General features: G+C 41.1%; 1 protein-coding gene across 1 annotated transcript in view; it reads left to right on the top strand.

Annotated features, from left to right (window-relative positions):
• gpr176 (G protein-coupled receptor 176) overlaps window positions 1–22,963 on the top strand; it is a 32,431-nt gene extending 9,468 nt beyond the window's left edge. Inside the window, exons 2-3 of the mRNA XM_039742047.1 lie at window positions 12,640–12,892; window positions 21,625–22,963. Coding sequence (XP_039597981.1) covers window positions 12,640–12,892; window positions 21,625–22,738 — 1,367 coding nt within the window. The 3' untranslated portion in view covers window positions 22,739–22,963. The remainder of the gene's footprint in view (window positions 1–12,639; window positions 12,893–21,624) is intronic.
• The last annotated feature ends 4,032 nt before the right edge of the window (window positions 22,964–26,995 follow it).

Below are 26,995 nucleotides of genomic sequence, written 5' to 3'. Positions count from 1 at the left end.
ATCCTCCTCATCTCTTCTCTTTTTGTATTTTTAGCAGCGAGGTCATTATGACACCATTGAAGTCAGCTGCTTTTGCCGATGCATGATTTCAAAATGGATTGGTCACGTCACATCCCTGCTGAAGAGTAACTCCCTGGAGATTTCCCGCTAAATGCACAGAGAATTATTTCTGTTACAGCTTCTCAGGCAGGAAAAGAAATCACTTGCGTTTGAAGTCAATTCCAGTTGATGCCATTCATCTTCTGTCTTTTATTGACAACATCAGGGCTGCTGATTTTAACGATTCCTCCCGGCCTGACATTGTGAAGATGTTTGATTTCACATTTCCTTTACGTTACTCGTATTTGAAAATCCTGCTTTATGGCCTTGTGCTGTTTTTTGCTATTTGGTACATTGTATTGTGAAATGTCTTGTAAGGATGTTTATCTGTGAAAGGCACTCTTTAGAATTAAGACATCACAGCAACTAGTTTGGGGTCCCTGGATAATCCATTAGTAGACGTGACGGGGTCACCGTTGTGGCTTTGTTTTTTGACTCTCTTGCCTGGCCAGGAAGCCATTATAAAAGAAGGTCATGAAGGGGCTGCAATATTCCCCTTCCACACTAGAAGGTGGACATGAATGAGGAAGCAGCCCAACCGAGGTGACTGCCTGCTGTGGGCTTAGAGTCTCCCCATACACTGGGTGGCAGCATCCCGTATGGCGAGCCCAATATGGATACCTGCAGTGCAGCTTGGGAGTTGTGGTCCCATGTAGCTGCCTTATGGGGGTGGGGGCCCACCAGGGGAGCTGTCAGATATTGACTACACAAGGACTGGTGTGGTCTTGCCTGACCCGGATGTGCTTCCCAGAGGAGACAGATTGCACACCACAATCGGCTTGGGTGTTAAAAGACTAGTTGGACGAACTTCACCTGAGAGGAGTGCAGGAGGAGAGAACTGAGCTGCAGGAAGAGACCTGTAGACGCCTTATGGGAATTAAAACAGTTTTATTTGTTTGTAAGGTTGTGTTGAGGCTTTGGTGGGTTGTAAAATGCCCCCTACAGGTCTCCCTCTTGTATTGCATTCTTTGCGTTCTGTTTACATTTTATTTCTGTAATTAGTAGTATTTCTTTTGGTAAGTTATTTTCCCTCTGTTATTTTTTAAATTGTGTGGTGATTAGCATTTTGTTTCCTAATTTTTTCTAATTATCCTGACTACTTTTTGGAGATTTTCAAGGTGAAGGAATCTCGCAGTCATGTTTGACTGAAAACATTTTACGTCATTCGTATTTTTCTAATCCTTTCTTTGCAGACACTTGCTGTATAATCACCATCTTTATATGCATTTTCCAAATACATTTTAAGAGTTTAATGAAATTTTCTAGTAATAAGCACTGGGGGTTTTTGCTGTGCACGTTTATAATCGACTGATACTTTAATGAAATGAGATGCGCATTAAAATGCATGTATGTAGTTTAGGTGAAAAACAATCTGAAAACCTACGGGGTGGGCTACAGGGTGGGCCAATGAGGAAAGTGGGTGGGCCCAATACTGGCACTGCCCCTGCTTTGAACCCCTGGCCGAGTCATAATAATCTTGGATTATTGTGGCTGCAACCATCTTGTCACATTCACGTTGACAACGCTTGATGTCATTAGCACCACCAGATAAAGGGCCGTCACTTGCGTTTCTCGCTTATCCGACTTTGTATTGATTTACCCTTCAGTGTGCCGTTCTCTACCTAATGGTTCTCAGACCTTTCTGCCTTGTGATATTTGACTTTTTCTTTACCATTTCTGGCTTGTTGGAAGGTCAGTTTGTCACTCTGGTATTGACCCTGTAACCAACAGGGGGCATTGCAGCGCCCCAACTGCAGACACAAGTACACAGACATAAGCCCCAATTTAATTAAAAGGCTTTAATCTTTAAACATTTTCAATCAAAGGTTTCAAAAGGCACACACAATTCAATTCTTCAGACTCTTTCTCCTCTCCTCTGCTCCACGTCTGATTCCTCCTGACTCTGTCAGCTCCTTTTATCTTGGACCTTTGAGTACTTCCGTTGCCAGGGCACAACCCAATGGAAGTACCAATTGGAAGTCCCAAAAAGTAGGGGTTGTCCCCACGAGACTACAGGCCCCAGTGGGCCCTGTGGGCGTTCTTGTGGGAAGCCTAAACCAGGGTGGCTGCCAAATAGGGGAAGAAAATGTCCTGAATAAACTGTCCTCCCCGGCTACACTGGCCTCTCGACTGGGTAAGGATGCCTGTTCAAACCCGGCTGGGATGCCAGTTCCAGCATTCTATCAATTACACTCTATTTTCAGCCTCGCTTCATCTCTTGACTGTTTCATTAAAATTTTGTTGTCTTCTGCTGAGACAGAACAGCAATGTAACAAATAAGTGAATGGAAATGAAGTGGGAAACAATATTGTAGTATCAAAAATTTAACTCTAATGAAGAAAATGGCTGGAATGGAACCAGTAGGGCTACAGCCCTCCAAGAGCAATACTGAAGACCCCTGCTTTCAGAAAGAGCGCAGGACAAGGGCACTACGAAAGCATAAAACTAAACGACAGCCAGGACTGCCTTCTAATGTGGTGATTGGTTAGAGCAGGACTGCTGTTAGTGACCCCTGGTGTCGACTCTTGTGTCCCTGTCACTGAATGTTAGGCTTCTCTATCTCCACCATTTTTGCTGTGACCTGCAGGCAGTGCCAAGTGAAAGGAGACTGCCATGAAGTAACCTCTCTGCAGCCGATTCCCTGGAGCTGTGATGTTAGCAGCACTAAATACTGTGCCAATGTGCCAATATTTTGAAAAAGAAGAAGGAAACACAACTCTGCCATATCCTTTCCGTTTTAATCATTTAGCACAGTGGCAGAAAAATGGCTGCTTTGTGCCAAGTGTGAGGTCCTTGTTAAGTGAAGCCTTGTCAAAGCACTTGAGGGAAATAAATCCATTAATTAAGAAATGTGCCGTGTCCCTGATTAAGAAGTCCAAGACGCCCTTAGAGGTCGAGTGCATCCTCAACTCTTCGAGGACGAGAAATGAACAGGCATCAGAATTAGAATGAGAGCAGACGAGAGGCACTCCGGCATTTGGAGCTGGTCACAGGGCACCTGCCAAGGCTGACACACTGACACTCCACCTAATCAGTGGTCCTCAAGACCCGTGTCATTCGTTTTTCATTTCAGTGTCATGTACTGTTCTGCTAAAGAGGAAAGAGGTAGGCAAAACAAAAACCAACATCCTTTAAATAGCAGATAAAAGCTAGGACCTCAGCTGGACTGTAACTGAAATGTCACAAAAGTCCATACCGGGGTAACCAAGAATCAAATGCCAAAACCAAAACTCACAACGGTAAATAGAATTCATAAACTTTAAAGCACTCAGAAACAACGCCATGCAAAATTTCATAATGGAAATGTTGTGTCAATTGATTTCAGCAACTTCGGGCAGTCAGAACATTATGAAATTTGAAACTATTTAATTATCGTTGTTAGATGTTGTGACCTGTCGGGGGCAAACTTGCACCCCCAAACACGATCAAACCACACAGGGAAAGAAGATTTTATTTGAACAAATACGTTCTACAGGTTTTTATTACCTGATAAATCGGCCACGTTTTGTTTCTTTCCTTTGCTGTTCAACCTCTGCTCTCCTCTGAGCATGCCTTGACCATGACCTCCTGACTCGGACCCCCAGATGAGGCAGAGCGGCTGCTTTTCAGCACGAACCCTGCAGTACTTCTGGTGCAACAGGATTGCCACCTGGAAGCACTTCCGGCTCTGGCAGAACCTCTGTTCTCCCAGCAGCTCCCCCTGGTGGCACCTGAGGACCCATCCAGGGCCACCGAGTAAAACTGCAACTCCCATGTAGCCCTGTGGGTGTCCAAATGTGAGCCATACCAGAGGGACACTGCCACCTGATGTACTGGGGGATCACATAATGACCTTCTGTCCATGACAGGCACCACTAACCAACTCGGGTGGGATGCCCCTCCATCCATCTCCTTCCTTAATCATGGCTGGGTAAGGAACCATCCAACATGGCTCAGGTACCAGTCAGGCTGTGTTTTCTTTGGCAATATTTACAGTTTTTATTTGTTCACGTTGTTCACTCAATTACAGTCAGTTGTCAGTTGTACATGATGCCCTTTTAAAGATGTGAATGTAAATACATAGCAGAGCTTGACGCACCATACGTGTTACTCTGGTGGAATAACGTGAAGAGTGAGGAGCGCCGAGCTGTAGCTGTGAGTGTCACCACACAATTTCTGTGGCTTTACCACTGGGAATTCAAATGCCATGCTCTTGCGCGATTTAAGCACCTTGATTGAAGAGAGTGTGCCGCATTCAAAGAGAGGTCCTCTTTGGAGTTACCAGCGACATATCCAGGTGGTCTGGAGGTCAACAGACAGTAATGGATTGCCATGATGATGTCCACTGCACTAGACAACACTGCTGGAACACAGCAGAGAGTGCCGGCAGTCATGAGCAAAAAATTGGGAAGTGCTGGTAGGTACTTTGTGCCAGTGAGCGCCGGCCCACTTCAAGCCATGCTGCAAAGAATTTGCAGGTTGAGGTTGGGGGTGGGCATCCCACTTCATAGTTCATAGATGCAAATGTATATTACAAGAAAGTGGTTTTGGCAGCCCATTAAGTTTAAGCTGATGCTGGTTTGCACCTGAAGATGCCACTTTTGTCTCTTCTTCTTCACTCTCTCTCTCTTTCCCCCTTTGCTTCTGGAAAAACATCAGCTGCCCACAGCCACAGTGCCTGGGACCCTCACTGGAGATTTAGAGCACTTGCTAACCGTTGAGCTTCACATCTTCCTTGAACTTCGCTGAACTTTCTTTTTTTTCCATTTCACACCTATGTCATCGTGACTCTTTTTTTCCTGTCCCGGACACAGTCCCTTTCTCAGTCAACCATTCATTATGTTGGTCAGTGCTGCTATTCACATGACCAATGAATCGCTTCTACAGCAATCCTACGTTTGCAGAAAGCCCCCCATCAGCACAGCACAGAGCGTGTAGGTCAGCATAATATTAATATATACTTGCCAATCCGCGGCGTAGCATACGCTACATCATTATCAACGTGAACAGTCAACGTGGCTCACAGCTGCATGTGGACTGTAGCACAGACCAAAGCGAGTGAAGATGTGTTTGGTGACGAGTTGGGTGCGGGCACAGTTTTTAATCACAAATATAGTTAATTATACCATAGAATGCACAGCGTAATAGTAGACTAAATGTAAAAACATTGAATAACACTGAGAAAACTTTGAACAACAGAGAAAACTAACACTGCAAGAGTTTGCGCTGTAGCACTACAAACTGCTCGCTAAAAACACTCTTAAGGCCTTCTTAAGAGGACAGATTATCTCATATCTTTCCCACAGAAATAAATCCGAAGCGAAGAAAGTAGCAGAGATAAAAAGCGAAAATACTAAAATAGATGAAGAACATGCCAGACTACCAAGCGAGACTCTACATAAGAGGAGGAAGGCTCTACATTCAGAATTAAACCTCTTGGCAACTAAAGAAACTGAACATCTAATTTACAAATCCAGACATCATTATTATGAACATGGAGAGAAAGCTAATAAGCTTTTAGCGCAACAAATTCACAAGCAAGATGTACGCAGCGCAATCTCGGTAATCACTAACACGACGGAGATAAAATCATCGAACACAAAAATATAATGTACACTTTTAGAGACTACTATAAATCCCTATATACTACTGAGTTTAAAGAAGACAATATACAATCTAATGCATTTCTGGATACATTACAGATACCACAAATTGACGCTTTTAGTGTGGAGGAACTCGATAAACCTCTGGCATTATCAGAATTACTGGATGCTATAAAGTCACTCCAAGGTGGAAAAGCAGCAGGCCCTGATGGCTACCCTGCAGAGTTTTACAAGAAATTCTCCGCTCAGCTAGCTCCCCTCCTATTAGCAACATTTACAGAAGCCAGAGATAACCAATTTCTTCCACAAACCTTTCGCCAAGCATTAATCACTGTCTTTCCAAAACAAAATAAGGACTTATTACAATGTGCATCATACAGATCAATTTCACTTCTGAATAACGACGTTAAAATACTCTCTAAAATCATAGCTAGAAGGATGGAGAAAGTGCTCCCTCGGTAATATCACAAGACCAAACTGGATTTATTAGGGGCCGACACTTATCTTCAAATCTTCGACGCCTGTTTAATGTAATATACTCACCAACTAAATCAAACACCCCAGAAATATTATTATCATTGGATGCAGAAAAAGCATTCAACATGATTGAATGGAAATACCTTTTTACTATATTGGAGAAGTTTGGGTATGGCCCGAACATTTGTGCATGGATTAAATTACTGTATACTAACCCAGAAGCTTCAGTTTGCATCAATAACATTTGCTCAGACTACTTTAAACTAGAACGTGGCACAAGACAAGGATGCCCTTGTTCACCGCTGCTGTTTGCGATTGCCATTGAACCACTGGCAATACATTGTCGAAATACTGACCAGATAAAGGGGATTAGCAGAGAAGGACTGGAACAGAAAATCTCATTATATGCAAAAGTGTACTCTTTCCGGTGAATTCTCAAGCATATAATATTAGATTAGACACCCTACCTTTTATCATTGCAGAACAGTTTAAATACCTAGGAGTAAACATCACAAGTAAACATAAAGCTCTATATCAACAAAATTTCGTCGTCTGCATGGAAAAAATTAAACAAGACTTGCATAGATGGTCAACCCTTCATCTCACACTAGCTGGAAGAATTAACACTGTTAAGATGAATATTCTTCTTAAGCTCCTTTTTTTATTTCAAAACATTCCAATATACATTAATAAATCGCTCTTTAAGCAATTAGATTCAACAATAACCTAATTTATTTGGAATTCAAACCATCCACGCATAAAAAGAGCGACCCTACAAAGACAAAAGGCAGAAGGCGGCATGGCTCTACCTAACTTCCAGTTTTATTACTGGGCGGCAAATATACAGTCGATAAGAACCTGGACACAAATAGAAGAACATACACAGGCTTGGACCGCAATAGAAGTAAAATCCTGCAGTACTTTGTATTCCCTGCTCTGCGTTCCAATAAACACACGTTATCGGCAATACACTAATAACCCAATTGTGCTCCACTCACTTAGAATCTGGAACCAATGTAGAAAGCATTTTAAGACGGAGAAGCTTCTATCTGTGGCACCCCTGCAAGAGAACCACCTCTTTCAACCTTTGCAAACATATGCAGTTTTAATATCTGGAAAAAATTTGGAATTAACTTGCTTAGAGATCTTTATATAGACAACGTCTTTGCATCCTATGAACAATTACATTCCAAATTTAACATTCCAGCTACACATTTCTTTCACTATCTTCAAATCAGGAACTTTGTTAAACAGAACCTTCCAGATTTTCCTCATCTTGCACCCTCATCCACGCTGGAAAAATATTACTCAATTTTGAGGAATTAGACTCCATCTCTACAATATATAAAATCATTTTACAATCCCTTCCTTTCAAAGATCCAAGAGGACACTGGGAAAAAGACCTCTCAATTAATATATCAGAAAAGGAGTGGAAAGTAGCAATGCAGAGAATTCACTCGAGCTCCATATGCGCAAAGCATACAATTATACAACTCAAAATTATATATCGAGCACATCTGTCTCGACTAAAACTCTCCAAAATGTTTCCAGGGCATGATCCAACCTGCGAGCGTTGCAACCAAGCCCCAGCCTCACTGGGTCACATGTTCTGGGCCTGCACCAAATTAACATTATTCTGGACAAAAATTTTAATTACCTCTCAGACAGCCTTGGACTCACAATCCCTCCTAACCCATTAACAGCTGTGTTTGGGGTTCTTCCAGAGGGGCTTAAAGTGGAGAAGGACAAACAAATTGTGATTGCATTCACTACACTGTTGGCACGCAGACTTATTCTGATAAACTGGAAGAACCCAAACTCTCCTCTTTAAGTCAGTGGGAAACTGATGTGTTATATTATTTGAAATTGGAAAAATCAAATACTCAGTTAGAGGATCTGTACAGACTTTTTCAAAACATGGCAGGATCTAATCAGTAATATTTTAAAATAAGTTTATAAAGCACAGAGAATTTATTAATTTAGGTATTTTTACAAGCCTTAAATTTTACACCGTTTGGCTTGCTCTCTCTCTCAGGGTGGGGATCGATCTGTTCTTAACATAATTCTTTTTTTTGTAAAAACTTGATTGCTATGTATTGATTGTAATAAAATTAATAAATAAAAATTAAAAAAAAAAGAAAAAAACCCCACTTTTTTAATGAGTTTTAAGCACAGGGAAAAAATGAACATTTGAAAAATCCGTAATTTAATAAACAACCAAGAAAAGTAACATTGCAACAATGCACGCTATCTATGTGTGTGTGTGTGTCCCTCTCGCGCGCCTGTGTGTGTGTCTCTCTCGCGTGCCTGTGTGCGTGTGTGTGTCTCTCTTTCACGCGCCTGTGTGTGTGTCTCGCTCTGTCTCGCGCGCCTCTGTGTGTGTCTCTCTCATGAGGACTGTAGCACAGATGAAAGCGACTGAGGCTGTTGTGTGCGGGCACATGAGTAGGCAGTGCAAATGCCTTGAGAGCGACGGTGGACGCAGGAGAAGGGTTACAGTTGGCGGGCGGGGCTCTGTCGTGCGTATCCCATGACACGGGAGGAGAGTTAGAGTTGGCGGGCGGGGCTCTGTCAAGCGTATCCCATGGTCTTAGACTTGTTGGTCGGGGCTCTGTGAGTTGGTGGGCGTGGCTCTCTGTCTTGCTTGCGCTTGCTGTCTTGCATGCCCTGATTGCTTGCACTCGCTGTTTTGCGTGCCCTTAGTGAATTATATATATAGATTGTGTCATCGGCTGAGGGAACACACATGTTCACCAGGCAAACACTGAGGTGCCAACAGGGTTGCCCTTTTTAATAAGCTCAGTTCAAAAGAAACAGCCCCTCAATGGCACTAAATCAAAAGGTAAGGCAATATCAAACCGCTTTACAGTCGAGCAAAGCGTAGGTCACACTTGTTAAGTCAGAGGTCCATCTGGTGGTCTGCCCGTCCCGACCTCTGCTGGGATCGTCTCACCTTTATTTAATTTTCACTGTTATGCTGATGACACCCAGCTCTACCTTGCTGGTAAACCCACCTCGTCTTTTCCACCACCCTCGCTTATTGACTGCATTTCTGAAATTAAATCCTGGTTCTCTTCAAATTTTCTTAAATTAAACAGTGATAAAACTGAGGTTTTCCTCATTGGTTCAAAATCATCATTATCCAAAACCAATAATCTTTCTTTTATTATTGATAACTCCCCATCATCTCAGGTCAAGAGTCTGGGTGTCATCCTTGACAGTACTCTATCTTTCCAATGTCACATTAATAACATCACCCGGGCTGCTTACTTCCACTTACGTAATATTAATCGCATTCGTCCCTCCCTCACTCCTCATACTACTGCCATTCTCGTTCATAGTCTTGTCACTTCTCGGCTGGACTACTGCAATTCACTCCTCTTTGGTCTCCCTAATAAATCTCTTCACAAGCTTCAGTTAGTCCAGAATTCTGCAGCACGTATCATTACTGGAATCCCATCTTTTCACCATATTACTCCGGTCTTGCAGCAGTTTCATTGGCTCCCGATCAAGTTTCGTATTGATTTTAAGATTCTGCTACTAACATTTAAGGCCATCCATAACCTCGCACCTCCATATCTGTCTGACTTTCTACATGTTGCCATTCCCTCCTGTAACCTTAGATCCTCTTCCTCCACCCATCTGACCGTTCCTCCCGCCCGTCTAACCACCATGGGGAGCAGAGCTTTCAGCCGTTCTGCTCCCTAGCACTGGAACTCATTACCTGCGGATCTCCAAAATATCAAATCATATTCATCTTTCAAATGTAAACTTAAAACACATTTGTTTAAAATGGCTTTTTCTTCTTCCTCCTGATTATAGTGGTTTTGTTTGGTTTTAATTTTTAGATTTTCTGATGTTTTAAGTTGTTTATAATTGTGTCTTTTATTTATTTATTTATTGTTTGTTTGGTGTCCTTGAGTTCTCTGAAAGGCGCCTTGTATAAATAAAATGTATTATTATTATTATTATTATTTATAGTCACAGGACTGGAATTGGTGAAGCCCTCACCGCACAATTGCTCTGGACTGTGAGTAGAAAAAGTGAGAACATCATCAATGACAGCGCCCCCTAATGTTCTGGTGCTTACCTCTGATGAGCCCAGAAGGTGAACCTCTGACATCCATGCATGACAATTGATAAATGCTGTAATAAAATTATCGACAAATAAAAAAAAACACATAGTGGTCAGTTTGCTTTATCTATAAAGTCACCAGATTTCAGTCAAAGCATTTTTGAGATTTTGAGGTATATAGTTTTTTGTGGAGGGGATGGTTACCCCTAAATATTAATGTAGCAAAATCTCCTTTCGTAGTGGGTGTGTATTGACCTTGATGTTCAGCCTTGATATATTTTAGCATTTAAACTAAACGGGAAGCAGTGAGTGAGTCAAATTTGCATTTTAGCTAGATAGATCTACCTAGATAGTTGTGAAAGGCGCTATATAATAGATAGATAGGAAAGGTGCTATATGACAGATACATAGATATGAAAGGCACTATATAATAGATTGATAGGAAATTCACTGTATGATGGATAGATAGTGTGATAAAAAATTAGGCAGCAGAAAGGAAAAGGTTAGGGGACGGCTACCCCGTATACTAAAAAAACATGTCTTTACGTATTTAGAGTTCACAACTGAACTGACTAACAGGTTGAGACTGCTCTATAAATATGGTGGGTAGGAGGAAGAGATGGAATCAGGGCAGGCTGGAACTAGAACTGATGTCGTAGGAAGGGGAGTTCTGGGTCCCGGAAATGATGTCATCAGGGTTTCCCAGAAGTGATGTCAACGGTGGGTGGACCGATGATGGCTGAAGTACCGAAGAACAAAAGGAGAGAGGATCAGGTGAAAGTGCAAACCCCTGGTCTGGCTGATGAATAACACTATTTGAGCCTGTAAACTGTCCCCCATGCACACGTGTGTGACAGTAGATAGTAAAGGAGCTATATAATAGATAGATAAATGGCTATGATATATGAAAGAAACAGACATGTGGATGAACATTTTCATAATTTTCATAATCATAACTGAATTGTGCTCATCTGATGACGGAGATGCACTGCACCAGAAAGGCCATGGACTTTGTTGTGGAAGTTGAAATGCTGCACTAACAGTCTGAATTGCTGAACGTGGTGACGGTTTAGCAACTGAATGTGAAAGTTTTATTTAGAATATGGATAACAAGGAGGTGTAATTCCACCCTCACATGATAAGCATACCTAATAGACAGAAGACATAACAAGCAGACAATAGCCTAGTTAGGGGGTCAGGGGCATAGTGAGGGGGCCTGAAATGAAATAAGCTGCTGTGTAATGAGAAACTGAATTGCCAGCCACCAAACCCAAGTGAAAGACCATCTTAAAACTATTACAGCTACAAGAGGCCATGTTGTAAATGTCATTGCACATCTCGTGGTATCAGATATTTGAAGCAGTTCACCTGCTCTGCTAATCTCCAGATGAAGGTGCTACAGAACACAACAGTTTGTTATGTGGGAGCAAATACAGCAAATAACCCAAATTTCAGGGTCATTGTGAAAAGAGAAGCATTTTCTACAATAATATGATGTGACAGACACTATATAAGATAGATATGTAAGGAGCCATATAATCATGGCAGTAAAGCTGCACTCTGTAACGACCTAATAAATGTTTGATAATCATAAAGGCGCAGTGCTTAGCCCCGCTGATTCCCAGCTACAGTGTCCTGGGTTTCAGTCCCACTTTGGCAGCTCGTGTGTGTCTTCCTCCCATTGGTCCTGATTCTCCACACACCCCAGGATGTACTGATCAGGCCAACTGGCTACCCTGAAGTGCCTTGGCATGAGTCTGACAGAACAGTGTGAGAATCGGTGGAACATGAAATTTGGGCTGCAGTAGCTTCAGATTTTGAGCAAAGCTGCATTCCAAAATGACGATCTGCCCTTGTTAATCAAACCTATTGTAGCGCAAATATAATGAATGCTCTTCTGTTTGTGGAGGTAGGTGCGCTCCCACGACTATTCCAAGTGTTTTACAATACATAATTATTCTGCTGTTTCCTTACATTTGCTGCATGACGTGATGTCTCTCCAACTGTGTCCATGGCCCTAACTTATCAGGGCTCAGTCCTGCCTTGTGCCTGACGCTGCTGGGGTGGCTCCAGCACCCTGTGAATTTCAGTGGGGTTGGGAATGTTTTATTCAACAAATATGCCCTTCAAACTTTTTTTGTGATTTTGATTTGAATAAAAAAAAAAAAAGATGACATGAGATGAAAAGCAATCAACTAAAGCCAGCGCCTGTGCAGAAGTGTTCCTGGGACATCATGCAGGCAAGCACTGATAGGCTCACATAACGTGGCATTACAGATTTCTTTACACTTGAGGTTGTAGTGGTATGCAAGTGGAAACCAACAAGTTCCATCGACTGTATGAGGAGAGGCGCCACATCTCAACCAAACTGACCAGTTGTGTTTTTTTTTTTCTGTAAACTTACAGGAAATGTTATGGTGTTGTGGTCGACGTGCCGAACTTCAGTCTTCAAGACGGTAACAAACCGCTTTATCAAGAACCTCGCCTGCTCCAGTATCTGTGCCAGTTTGGTGTGCGTACCCTTTGACATCGTGCTGAGTGCCAGTCCTCACTGCTGCTGGTGGATTTACACCTTGATCTTCTGTAAGATCATCAAGTTTCTTCACAAGGTGTTCAGTTCTGTCACCGTCCTCAGCTTCACCGTCATTGCTTTAGACAGGTAAGCCGACTTTGTTTATCTTGGCACCTAAAATGAAAAGCACCATAAATGTGTGAGACTTGGAGAGTAGAGCTCATAGATTTCTGCTTGCCAGCTTAACCTGACGACTTTTATTAAGTAGATTTTGCCCCCAGAACTGCAGTATGTTGTGCCATTCAAGAATTCCAAAGCGTAAAAGTCCTGTACAATTCCAAAAATGCTCACTGGGTTGGCACTGCCAAAAACCCTGGCCAGGTAGAATCTTTATAACTAAAAGATTTATGAATACAAAAGTGCTCTGTAATAACATGAAGCTCTGTGAAGCACAAAAGTGCAATGAAAACAAGTGAAAGGCACTATATAATAGATAGATAGTGTAGATAGAGTGAAAGGCACTATATAATAGATAGATAGATAGATAGATAGATAGATAGATAGATAGATAGATAGATAGATAGATAGATAGATAGATAGACAGATAGATAGATAGATAGATAAGCATCTGCACAAATAAATCAAAAGGATGAGCTGTGCCCAGAGCCGCACCTTCAAACAATGGATCAAGCCAGTCTCTCGCCATGACTTTGTACCCCAAGGTGGGTACTCAGTGCATGTAATAACTATATATATATATATTTTTTTTACTTGTGCATCTTTTGTTGCTTGAGGGATGGGGCGCTGTGGTTAGCACTGCTGGTTTCCAGCTCTGGTCACAGTTTTGGCCTCAATAATTGGCCCAGCATCGTGCTTTCATGGCCCTTAGGGACAATTGAAATGCCATTGCACCCTTATAATCCACTCACAACTAGTTCAGTTCCTCATTCAATGCATTTTGCGGAGTTTGGCAGCCGCACAGAGGCCGCCTCTGCACACTGCAAGCAGAGTGCTCCCTGGTGACGTGGAGTTCTTGAACATTTCTGTGATTTCGCTGAACTCACGGCAAGGGTTCGCTCATCACTAGTAACAAGCCAGATGTCAAATCGTAACATTTTTAATCAGTAGCATTAATAACTTTATGAAAAGAGCGTTCAACTTGCCCAGCCTGAGGAAGAGTGCATTTAGTCAGTGATCTTATGTCTGGAAGTTTGTATCTAAACATAAAGACCTAAGAATTCTCTCCTGTAATGCTGATATTGTTCTGAGATTTTTTCAGATAGGGACACAGACATTTCAAGCTCAGGTGATCGTTCTCACTAATCCTGGCGATTGTGTTGCTTATGTTTAGCACAAACAAGTAAATAATTTCACCGGACTCTGTTCTGGGCACAATAAAGATGGTGTAAACCTACAAACCTGTTTCTGTCAGCTCCAAGCTTTAAGTTAGAATACTGGCTTTTCATATCTATTGATAATCTGCTAAATTTCTTTGTCCTCTCGCTGTAATGCATTCAATTTAAAGCTTGCTTGCTTACACAGCAATAAAATGCAAGTTCCTTTACCATTTCCACTACTTTCTTCCCAATTTCAGCCACTAGAATTAAAAATAAGTTTGCTAGTTGTCACGTTTGTGTGACCTCCTTGTGGGAGCACCTTCCTGGTACTAGCGAGGTAAGCAGTTCCACCCTGGTCCAAGAGGAGGCGTTAACCTTACTGGCAGTTTCTCTTTCCCCCGTAGCATTGCAAGGCCGGCCAAGGATAACACCTGGCTCCGCCCACAAGGCTGTAAAGAGACCCCACCCCTTCCAGCACCAAACGATATAAATAAGGAACATGTCGTCACTTACTTCCCTTGCGTGAGACTCAGCAGCCAACTGTATTTCTAAGATGAGGCTATTAAGAGCCACATTTCTTTTTTGTATGGCTGTATATTTTGTTGTTTATCGAACTGAAGGACCCGACTGGTGCCCCCATCCTTATGCCAGGTGGTGCTAATCTGCTCTCCCGGACACGTTGCAAGGTTTAAAAATGAAATGCTTGTTTTAAAGGACATTACTGTTAACTTACAGTAGGTATGGGGAGTTTCATATCCTGAATTTAAACAAAATCTTGGTATCCTGGTAAAACCACCCTTTTCTCACTGTTCCTTTTACTGCATGTCTTAATAAGTGTTTAAATATTTTAAAGTAGCATACTATTGCCTATTTGTTCAAAGTGACACTACAAAAGGTAACATTTGTCTGAGAAAACAGCCTGCTTGTTTGGCCTTTCCCCATCTGTTAATCGTTTTCTTGGGCACCGGCGCACTGTCACTCAATTCATTCATTCACATATTGCAGATGGATGGAATTTAGCACCTTATTGTTAAAATCTTGGGTTTGTGTTGGCCATTCATTTTGACTCGCCTACCCTCACTTCCATTACTGTTTGAACAACATGGCATTTTGCACACAACAACAACACTAACAAAGCGTCAGTTTGCTTGTCACATTTTATGTTGTTTTTTTTTTATCTGACTTACATACATCTCCTCAAATTGTAGAAAATACTCATACCAGTATGTAAAAAAAATAAAAAATCCAAGCTCAGGGTGGCTCAAGGATTAGTGCTTGTGCCTTAAGAGAACCCGTCACCAGATCTGTAGCTGGCTAATGGAGATCTTCAGGGGAGCACTGCTGAGTGGGAGCTAATGACAGACCCTAACTTGACCCCTGGCATTGTTTTTGGCCACTTTCCATTCCTAAGACATGCCAGTTCACGTAATTAATGCGTTATCATGGAAATGTACCTGTGCTTTAATATAGCTGCTTTATAGCGTCCCACGTATGCGGCTTCACCTCCCCATGGACAGCTGCTTCTAGCCAAGACACCTACTAGTTTGAGATAAGCAGTCCAAGCGGTTGTCTTCAGACATAAGCTATACTTGTGCCAACCACTAAAGCAGGTGCCACCTCTCCACACTGCTACTTTTTGATGACATCTCTTCTCGGCCACCAACCTCGGAGCAAATATGTCAATCACCCACACACATTAGGGAGTTACTGGGCCATGGCTGGATTAACCATCAAGGAAAGTGGGGGGCACCACAGAAACTGTCCACTGCCGGATTTGCATTGGACCATATGGTGCAAAACTGCAAATGGTGCAGCTGAACCAGGTTCCACAAAAAGGGGCTCCTGCATTAAGTGAAAAAATGCATATATATATATATATATATATATACAGTAATCCCTCCTCGATCGAGGGGGTTGCGTTCCAGAACCCCCCTCGATAGATGAAAATCCACGAAGTAGAAACCATATGTTTGTATGGTTATTTTTATATATTATAAGCCCTTATAAACTCTCCCACACTTTTAACATTATTAGAGCCATCTAGACATGAAATAACACCCTTTAGTCAAAAGTTTAAACTGTGCTCCATGACAAGACAGAGATGACAGTTCTTTCTCACAATTAAAAGAATGCAAACATATCTTACTCTTCAAAGAATGCGAGTCAGGAGCAGAAAATGTCAGAGAGAGAGAGCGCGCGACAGAAAAGCAAACAATCAAAAAATCAATACGTGCTTTTGCGCTTTTAAGTATCCTGAAGCACCGCGATAAAGCAACATTTTTTAGAGGAGCATCCGTATCTTCTAAGCAAACAGCCTCTGTGCAAACGGCCCCTCTGCTCAAACCCCCTCCGTCAGGTGCAGAGAATGTCAGAGAGCGTGAGAGAGAATGAGAAAAGCAAACAATCAAGCACCGCGCGGGAAGCATATCGTATATCATTGAGGAGTTTTAGTTAATATGTAATACATGCTCTGATTGGGTAGCTTCTAAGCCATCCGCCAATAGTGTCCCTTGTATGAAATCAACTGGGCAAACAAACTGAGGAAGCATGTACCATAAATTATAAGACCCATTGTCCGCAGAAATCCGCAAACCAGTGAAAAATCTGTGATATATATTTAGATATGCTTACATTTAAAATCCGCAATAGAGTGAAGCAGCAAAAGTCGAAGCCAGGGCCTCTAAGGTTCTTAATCTGGCCCTGTGTTAAACAATATACCTTCACCCTATCAGATGTTAAAAAAATCTGAATTACTACAAAGCAAAATTAATAAAACCACTCATAGCAAAAATATATTGAAATATATTTAAAAAGGTTATTTTACACGGATACTTTACATACAGGCGCAAATGATGGTGAAGATGAGTCTGTTCAAGTCTGGGAGCAGAGCTACTTAAGATTTTCCTTCAGTCCGTAGAGATCTTCTATCTTGACAGTTGATTGAAGTTTTGTCACCTGCAGGGGGCGTATTAGAACCCCAAACCTCACATACACCTGCACAGACTGGTCCCAGGTTCAGATTAATATTTTCTTTTAAGCAAATACCTTTACAAGCACATTCCAATCCATTTATTTTATTTTTTTCCTTTTCCTACACTCCTCCCAGGTGAGCTTTTTCTTGGACATCTGAGGAAGAAGGATGAAGTTTCCTTTAAGTTTGTTATTTTGAATTCTTTGACTGTGAAAATATGTTGTCTTGGAATCTGTGATTATTCTTCTACTTTTTACTCTTTGAGAATCTTCACTTGAGTTTATTTTGACAGTGTCTCTTGCTTTTTGGGTTTTTCTATCACTTCATTTAATGAGTTAAATATTCTTCATTTGTGTTTATTTGGGCCAGGGCTTTTTGGCAGTTGACTCTCTCCCTTTTGAGAGGTTAGGTCTTTTCTTAGGTTAGGCTTGTGCCCTTCTTGAAGATTTAGACCTTTTGTACTTTTTTTAATCATACATAAAAGCAGGACTTGGCGCATAAAAACTATCACAGTTAATCTTCCAGAAAAGGTGTTTAGATAGAAATCCACAAAATCGAATTCTTTAAGATAAAAGCAAAAGGCCGCAAGCCACAAGACCCAAAAATAATTCAAACAAGTGGGAACTCGAAAGGGAACTGAATGACATTGTGCTGAAAAACAAGAAAGGCTGCAGTTGTTTTAGAAAACAACTAAGAGATCAAATGTCAGCCGTGGGACTGATGAGATTCGTAATCAGAAAGTCAACAACATGATTGTCAAAACCCAAAATCAAAGTTTAAAAACTGCAGTGCCCACCACCTTGTGATGCCAGTGCTGCTCATTACCCATTCATTTCACTAGCAACGTGACAACAACAGATAAACCAAAATGCTGGTTCCCGTGAGAAACAGAATGGTGTCACAGAAAAGACAGTAAAACTTTTAAGTGACACTCTCAGGACACACACAAAGGTCAATTGCATAAGTCTAGGAATGGAAAACACAAATATTTTTAGGAAATACCTCTGCAAAGGCACAGAAATATTTTCCACTCACAGTGTTCTGAAGTGGTATTGATGCATCTGACAATTCTAAGGAGAACACTGCTGAGCTAAGCGTTGTGGGTTCACGACTGACCACTGCACAATGCAAATCTTCAAACTGAGATGCTTTGCCATGTGGGTCCTTGGCAATGCACTTGGTGATGAGGATGGGATTTGCTCTGTGGATGAGTGTAGCAGCAACTCTGTGCATAAAACATGGGGGCTAAAGGAGAAAGAGAGGTCAACCGATGTCAGTATGAAGTGCTCTGTTTGCAGTGTTCAGAGATTAACTAATGGAGCTCTTTTGTTGGCTTACACTATAAATAGATGGCTTCTAAGCTAGATACTGGGGGTTCATGACTGGCCACCATCAGTTTACAACAGTGCATATCTTTGAACTGAATAATAGTGTGGGTCCATGGCAGTACACTTGGCGATGAGGATGGGATTTGCACTGTGGATGTGTAGAGTGGCAACACTTTTTAGAAAAGGTAGGGGCTGAGGGAAAGAAAGCTTAGCTAACGTCACTAGGGTGCACTCCCCTTGCAGTGTTCAGAGACGGCCGTCTGACTAATGGAGCTCTTCTATTAGCTCATGCTGCATGGAGACTTCTTCTGAGGCAGATATTACACGTTTACGGCTGACCACCATCATTTTACCAATGTACAAATTTTTGAACTGAGATACTTCATTGCTTCATGGTGTGAATCCATGGCAATACACTTGATGTTGAGGATGGGATGTAAACGGGTGGAGTGTAGTGGTGACAGAGAGAGAGAGAGCTTAGCTGACGTCACCACTATGGGCTCCGCTTGCCGTGAGTGGCCAAGACCAGGGGCTTCGTGTATAAACGGTGCATATGCACAAAAATGTTGTGTATAAACATTCCCACGTTCAAATCACGATATAACCTAAACTTGGTGTAAAGCCACACACATTTTCATGGTAGCTCCAACCCTGGCATACGCAAGTTCCCCGCTCAGTTTTGCAAACTGGCGGCACCCAGCGTCAAAGCAGTGCTACAGTTCCAGTGTGGTTTCACTTTCTTTTTTAGATCCACATCCCTAATAGGGCTTTATAAATACACTGAAATTAACTGCATACTGTTTTTTAGTTTAATGCATCTGATTGTAATTAACCTGTAACAATATAATGGCCCACAGAATGGTCAAACTATTCCAAATACCATAGCTACTTTAGCGTTGTTACTCTCACTGCACCTTCTTCTTCTTCTTCTTCTTCTTTTTCAGCTGCTCCCGTTAGGGTTTGCTACAGCAGATCATCTTTTTCCATATTACTCTCACTGCACCACTCGGAGTATTTATATCACTGTATCTGAGTGTGGAATCACAGCTCTACAGCAGCTAATTGGAAAGAGAATTATCAGTATGCAGCATCAAGCACACACTGGCTCAGCTATGCGCACAGTCTATTGAACTGCTCTCATACAGCCAACACTTCAGAGCCTTTCCTGTACGGACCTCGTGGTTCAGAAACAGTTTCAGCCCAAGAGCTCTAAATGCGCTCAATCACTCCATCAAGTGCTCCTTGTTGAACTGTTTGTACTTATTAGTACAATCACCTCACTGTAAACTTGCGATACAGTTATATAGTCTTTATAAAGAGCGTATTAACATATGATGTCGATATCATTTTTAAGGTGAAATGCAGCAAAATATGTTTATTATATTATACAGATGAAACTTTAACTTCATTTAAATAATCTATATTGTTAATAATTAAACATGTGAGGACACGGTGCCGCAGCGCTAGCGAGGCGCTGGTGCTCTGTTCAAGAATTGATCCTGCCTTGCACTGTATTCTTGTTGGTGCTGGCGCAACAAGGGAAGGATAGATGGACGGCGCAATTAAACATGTACTTTGAAGATATTTCAATGTTCCTTAAAAGTTTTGAAGAATCGGCGTTCTAAGCTTACAGATAGCTTAACGTCTATTACAGAGCTGATTGTGTGGCGATTGGTTACTTGGAGAAAGAAAAGGAAGGACAGGAATTGGAGGTTAGTACGTTTGAAAGAGACAGTACTGCTGCAATAAATTATTTCATCGAAGGTCGTGCACGGCACAGCAAGCATTTTGCATGAGGCATGAACCATCACCGTACCACTGTGTTCCCATGTTTACTAACATGCTTTAACTCCTGTCTTCATGAAAATGATATCACGTATACATCTCAGTATTTAAATTATTCAGAGAGCTGTAATATCATGAATGTAATGGATTCTGTGTCCTGTCAGAGGAAAAGAAAGCCCGCTTAAGAAGCATATAGTGATTCACACACATAGAGCACATAGAAGATCAAATACAAAACAAAGCATTTAACGTGCTACTTTAATTACGATGGGATTTGAGAAACTAGTAAATTAAATGATTTTAAGATGAAGTTTATGATGTTCTACTTTAATGACAAAATAAACTACGTGATTAAAGTTGACATATAGTGCTTTTTTCCCCACTATGTGCCTATTTTTTTTTCTCTGTACCCTAATAAGCTTTTCGCGGTGACTTTGATATCTGACAACTTCTTTTTTATTTCAGGCACTGTGTGACTTTGTGAACTTAAGCTTTCAAGTTTCTCTGACACTCTATGTCACTCGATCAACTTCCTTTTGTTGTTTATACCACTGTTTAAACCAACAAATAGTATGTTTTTTTTTCCCCCCTAGTATTCACTGAAATTCTTCTACTTTCCCTTGTGCTTTTGCCATTGTCTTTTCACAAAACGCTGACCTTAAGGGCTATTTATATTGATTTGCATATTTAAAGAGGTGTAATTCTGGGAGGAGACAGGCCGGGACAGCAGGCATGTGCACCTGCGTTACTTTTTACGCTGACCAGGATTTATGTAGCAGAAGAATGTGGAAGTTTGTATTCGCACAGATTCATGCATCTGAATTTTTGTGCATACGCACATTTCCAGTTTTGTCCATATGCCATGTTTTAGTGTGAATTCTACACATGGCATTATGCATGAGGCCCCAGGAGATGTCCTATTATCTGACGCCGCAAGGAGACCACTTCTGAGGCAGATGCTGCACATTTGCAACTGACCACTAAGCAGTTCACCACAACACAAGTCTTCACACTATGATGCTTCATGGCGTGAGCCCACAGCAAAATAAAATGAAAAGACTATAAAGTAATGAAAACATTTGCATGTAGAAACTTAACAAAAAAATAACAAAATAAGTAAACTGAAGAACCTGAGAGCAGGGACGGTGCCCTGGTATGACTGCAATTATTCAGATGTCATAATATGATACACAGCAGTTAGTAAACGTCTACACATATAGCATATGTCTGAACTTTGGAAAAGTGTTCATGAATAAACCTAAGCAGTGGTCTTTCAGTTCTGGGCAATAGCATCTCCTGTTTGGCACTGGGAAGGAAAAGATTTAAACCCATGCCTGTGTGTTGTCACCTCTTTCTCTGTGATTTTCCCAGTTTTTTCTTTCTATTCATCATATTGCAAAACACCAGTTATTTGAATGCTTTGCATAATAACTCCCTTGCCTTCTATCTTTTTTCCAGGTATTATTCAGTATTATACCCACTGGAAAGAAAAATATCAGACGCCAGATCAAGAGACCTCCTTATTTACATATGGGCGCATGCAGTTGTGGCAAGTGTTCCTGTTTTTGCTATCACCAATGTCACCGACATCTATGCAATGTCTTTGTGCACGGAAACGTGGGACTATTCACTGGGCCATCTGGTGTATGTCGTCGTCTACAACCTCACCACTGTCATTCTACCCGTCGTTGTCGTATTCCTCTTTATGATCCTCATTCGCAGAGCGCTGAGTGCCAGCCAGAAGAAAAAAGTGATCATTGCAGCCTTACGAACTCCTCAGAACACCATTTCCATTCCGTACGTCTCACAAAGGGAGGCAGAACTGCATTCCATGCTGCTCTCCATGGTCCTAACGTTCCTCCTTTGCATTGTCCCGTATTTGACTCTTGTGATCTACAGGACTGTTCTCAATATTTCTGATATTTCAGTATTTCTTCTGCTTACAGCCATTTGGATTCCTAAAGTTTCCTTAGTGGCCAATCCTATGCTTTTTCTGACGGTTAACAAATCAGTGCGTAAGTGCCTGGTGGGCTCCATCATGCAGCTTCACCGACGTTACAGCCGTAGGAACATCGTGAGCTCTGGCGGAATTGCCGACGCCACCCTCGAGCCCAGCGTGCGGTCAGGGAGCCAGCTGCTCGAAATGTTCAACATTGGGCAGCAGCAGATCTTTAAGCCTACAGAGGAAGATGAGGAAAACGAAAGCAAATCCACTGGATCAGGGGATATCCGGCAGAAAGAGGCTCCTGCATCAAGCTCGGAGGGCGCTCACACCTCAGTGCAGAAATTCTCGCCTCCTTTGAACAGTGCAGACTCTGCCGCACAGGTGGCTCCAGCGATGCCATCGGAAACGGAAGACACCAATGATAAGTATGCCACGCAATTTGGGTTTGGCCCCTTTGAGCTGCCACCTCAGTGGCTTTCAGAGACCAGGAACAGTAAGAAAAGGCTTCTACCGCCATTAGGGAACACGCCTGAGGAGCTCATCCAAACCAAGCAGCCCAAGTGCAAAGCCGAGCGGAAAATCAGCAGAAACAATAAAGTCAGCATCTTCCCCAAAGTGAACTCGTGAAGGGGGCCACAAGACTGAGAGACAAAAGCAAACAAGCTAGCTGGCTACTGTTGTCTTCTTCTTCTTTTTTTTTTTTTTGTTTTTTACTGGCTTTTTTTTTATAATGTGTTATTTCAGATTTGCCAAACATTTTCACCATTTGCACCAATGCCAGTACTTCGGTCTGGAAAAGCTGTTTCGTGAAGACTCTAATCAAACACACATAAACAATAAAATATATTTGTATTAAACAAACGAGCTGAAGCCAGTTTTAATTTTGTGGAAACCATGCAAAGATCAAACAATATGTTTGCATCTTTAAGGCAAAAGATAACAAGAAGAACAATCTCATCTTGTGCTGGGCCTCTCCGCCACTTGTTTCTTGCAGAAGCCGTTTGGGGTCACATCCAGTCACCAGGCCAACCCCTTAATAAGAATGCCATTCATTCTTTTGATTATCCTTCACCTCAGTCAGCACAGGAGTCATGAAGCGAGTAAAACTAGCACGAGGTTTATAAAGTAACCGGGAAAAAGACATAATCAAAAGCCAAAAAATGTCGAAAAACATAAAATTGAAAGATGACAACAATCTGTCATCTACTATATACTAAAAGGCTAAGGTTTGCGTGTCAGCTTCCTCTGAGCAATCTGATTGGTCAGTTTGACTTTGGTGATGCGACTAAAGAGAATGTGAGAGCATCAGACATTCAAGGCAGAGTAAAGAAGTAGGAGGCACGCTGAGAGTCGCCTTCAAGGATGGCAGAAGGTGAGAAAGGTGCAGAGTCTGAGGAGCAGGCTTTTTGGGAATGCGTTCGAGAGACGGAGCACCGGTGAAGAGATGTTCACACACACAAATACAGAGATAAGGCGCTGAATCTACATGTATGGCAAAGAGATAGCAAATGTTTTTTTTTTTTATTTAATGCGGTGGTTAGTAACGGTTTTAATAAAGAGACAAATAGTAATAATAAATCTTTGGGGCACCATGATGGCTAACCCCATATATTGAAATAAATTGTGAAGTACAGCACATTGAAAAAGAAAAGAAACGTCACGACGAAACAAACCAGAAGTGAGAAAAGGTATTCGTCAACAGCGCCTGCTAGAAAGATAACAATTATCCAAGCCCTTAAATTGTCCCCCCTATGCACCCATGTGACATGCTATAAATAAATTAAAACAAGAAACAAAAATAAGTTTTAAATTAAAAAAAAAAACAGATTAACAGTCTGCAACAAACAAAATACCCAATGAAAAATGTAAAAATACAGCAAATGAACAAGGGGAATGCAAAACATTTTCAATTAAGACATCCAGTATAAAAATATTGAAATTGCTATTATGGTTAACGTCAAAATTTGACACAAGAATTCCTCTGAACATTATCTAACCTTTCTGCTTTCTTGGTATACATCAGTGTCACCTGTGTTATGATTTGCCAGATCCCAAAAACTCAAAAAGGCGTTGGGATTAAAATCAAAAGACAGACCTGCACTCCCACACAGTTCTCACCTGAACTGTGTAGGGAATCCGATTGAAACCAAACCAAATGGAGGAGACAAATCAAAGTATTAAGGCATGTAGATTTCTAAACCGGAACTTACACAGAAACCCTCATAAAGCTGTTTTTGATCTTTTTTTTCTTAATTATCTACAAAGCTAGATAGTGCCACATTCACAACGGAGATCTTTGACACTATCACAGGAATAGTGATGGCACTCGCAACTTCTGGCAACTTCGGTAAAATAGAAATAACAGCGTTCAATAATAAACTGTTTAATGCTTTACAAAGGATCCCATAAAAATTCCCATATTAACAAACATACTTTAGAGAGCAACATTTTCTAGTAAATGTTTATTCTTTGTGAGAAAAAATGAATTTGACACTACACAGGTCAAAAAGAACCAGACTGCAAAAATAACACAATAGTGAAGAGGGGAACTGGACCGCAACACACGAAACAATGAAGGTGAGAAGAGGACAATGTGATGAAACATTTGTCAAACCAGAAACAAGTCGAAACCATAAAGACCAAACCCTAAAACAGTCTAATCATAAACCAAAATTTAAAATCAGACAGAGAAATGGTAGAATCTGAAATTATAGAGTTGAGAACGAATATGCTTCGTATCCCAGTCACAAAAACGAAATGGATGTTTGCAAAGGATTTAAAAGTTAATGCTACACAACTTCCATGGAAACTGGGAGCTGTGTGTCGGTAACAGGAATAATAACATGGTGGTACCTGATCATAAAGCAAAATAACGTCACAGCACTGCAAATCTTTAAGCGTTACGTTTAGGAAATGTATAACTGCGAAGAACTCACACAGAAGGTGCCTCCTAAGGAAAAGCAACCCAATTTCCCATGTAATATCTTTTTCTAAAAATTTATATTTTAATTAATTTAAAAAATATATTGAAGAGCTGAAAGCAGAGGTCCTACCCCGTTAGGCTCACTATGGAGAGTTCAGGAAACACAACGAAAAGAGCAAATACATGAGATAATAATAAAACTGTAATAAGCAAAATATTAATTGCAAAAAGAGAATGAAAGCTTGATCAACAATGATATTTATGAAATATTTAAGTAATATTAACTAAAAAGAAAACACAATTGAGACAAGGATGGGACCCTGACAATAATAACAACCTAGTAGTGTTCTGTCTGAGCTGGACAGAAAGAGTTTTGAAGAGGACTGGAGGAGAAAACACAGTCCGAGGTGCACAAAGTTTGTAAACCAGAATGTAGCCTTATGTTCGTTAAAACTAAAAGGACAAAAGTCAAATTGTAGTAAAAATTCAAAGAAGAAAGAGGCCTTTTTATGATATCATCGTTGTGCTGTCCCAAAAAATGGTGGGAAACTTAACTGGGTAACAAATGACGCAAAATCTGCAAAATAGCATCTCCCGTTGTCCAAACAAAATGGCTCAAATGATCACAGAAAAAAATTATGAACTTTTTAATAAAGCCTTCCCGTAAAAATCAAATTGGGATATAAAAACACAAGAAAAGACACCTAGAAGACCAGGATCACTTAGGTATAATGCAGAAAAACATGAAAGAAGAATCCAGTCATAACAAGGGGCAGGTACAGAGCAGCAGCGCAACACAGGGAACTAAAAACGTCCCCTTCATGAGTATTTGAAGTTCACTTGTCCGGAAATTTTACCTTCAAACTTTTATCCTTTGTTTTGCATATGATGAAGTTTGCATTATGCTCCACCATTTCCACTGGAACAACTAGTGTTTTGAAATACTAAATTAACTCATCAATATTCATGAGTGGAGTCTTCAACCAAAACACACAATGACGTGTAAATGAAAAGCTGTAAATCCAGTTTTAGAGCAAATTGATTGTGAAACATTATTTGAACTAAACAATAGAGGGGACAATGTGAATTGGTCATCAGAAGTTGACCTGGATAGTAAAACTGATGCATACGGTGTTGTATGACCAGACTGATGGCATATGCCCAGTAACTTCAGTTGCATTAAAGTTCACACTGGTACCAGTAGCTGTGTGGCAAAAAGGCAAAATGATTGCAATTGAGTAGAAGGACAAGAGGGATGTCAGCCCCCTAAGCACTATTCACAATGCAGCTACTGTCCGTGTTCGTCTCAGGGGAAATGTGGAAGTCACTAAGCCTTGCACTGTGGTAGACCACAGCAACACAAGGGATACATTGATTGGGTGGGTCAGACCTTCTACCCTCTCATGTGCAAGTAGCAGAAAAAATATTATTAGAAAAGTGCACAAAGAGACTACTGTCCTGATTGTGACACCGGGCTGTGCATTGGTGACAATTTCAAAACATGTCACACGATGGACATGTACTAAATCTGGACACTGAGATAGACCTTTCCTGATGTAATTAGGTTAACATGTTGGTATTTACATGTTCCTGTTACATGTAATGACATTTTTTCTTGTTGGCTACTAGAAAGAAAAAAATCTGGAGCCTTTCCTGAATAATCAAATCAAGTCAAATGTTATGTGTTAGATCCAAAATAAACGCACAGTACTATCCACCTTATTAAAAGGATAAGTGTCTGTGTGTCTGTCTGTGTATGCATCCATTTGCTATTTCTCTGTCATTCCAACAGATGGCACATCACAAACATTATCACTGCTTTTATAAATTCCATACCAAATGGCATATAACAGAGACAAATGCAATGCACTTTTCATTCCAACAGGTGGTGCATCACAAACATTAACATACAACAGAAACATATTCATTGAATGTATTATTCCAACAGGTGGCTCATCACA

The sequence above is a fragment of the Polypterus senegalus genome, chromosome 18 (assembly GCF_016835505.1).
Source record: "Polypterus senegalus isolate Bchr_013 chromosome 18, ASM1683550v1, whole genome shotgun sequence".
NCBI classification, from domain to species: domain Eukaryota; kingdom Metazoa; phylum Chordata; class Cladistia; order Polypteriformes; family Polypteridae; genus Polypterus; species Polypterus senegalus.
Note: the sequence above shows the minus strand (reverse complement) of the source record. Positions and strands in the feature narration are given on the sequence as shown.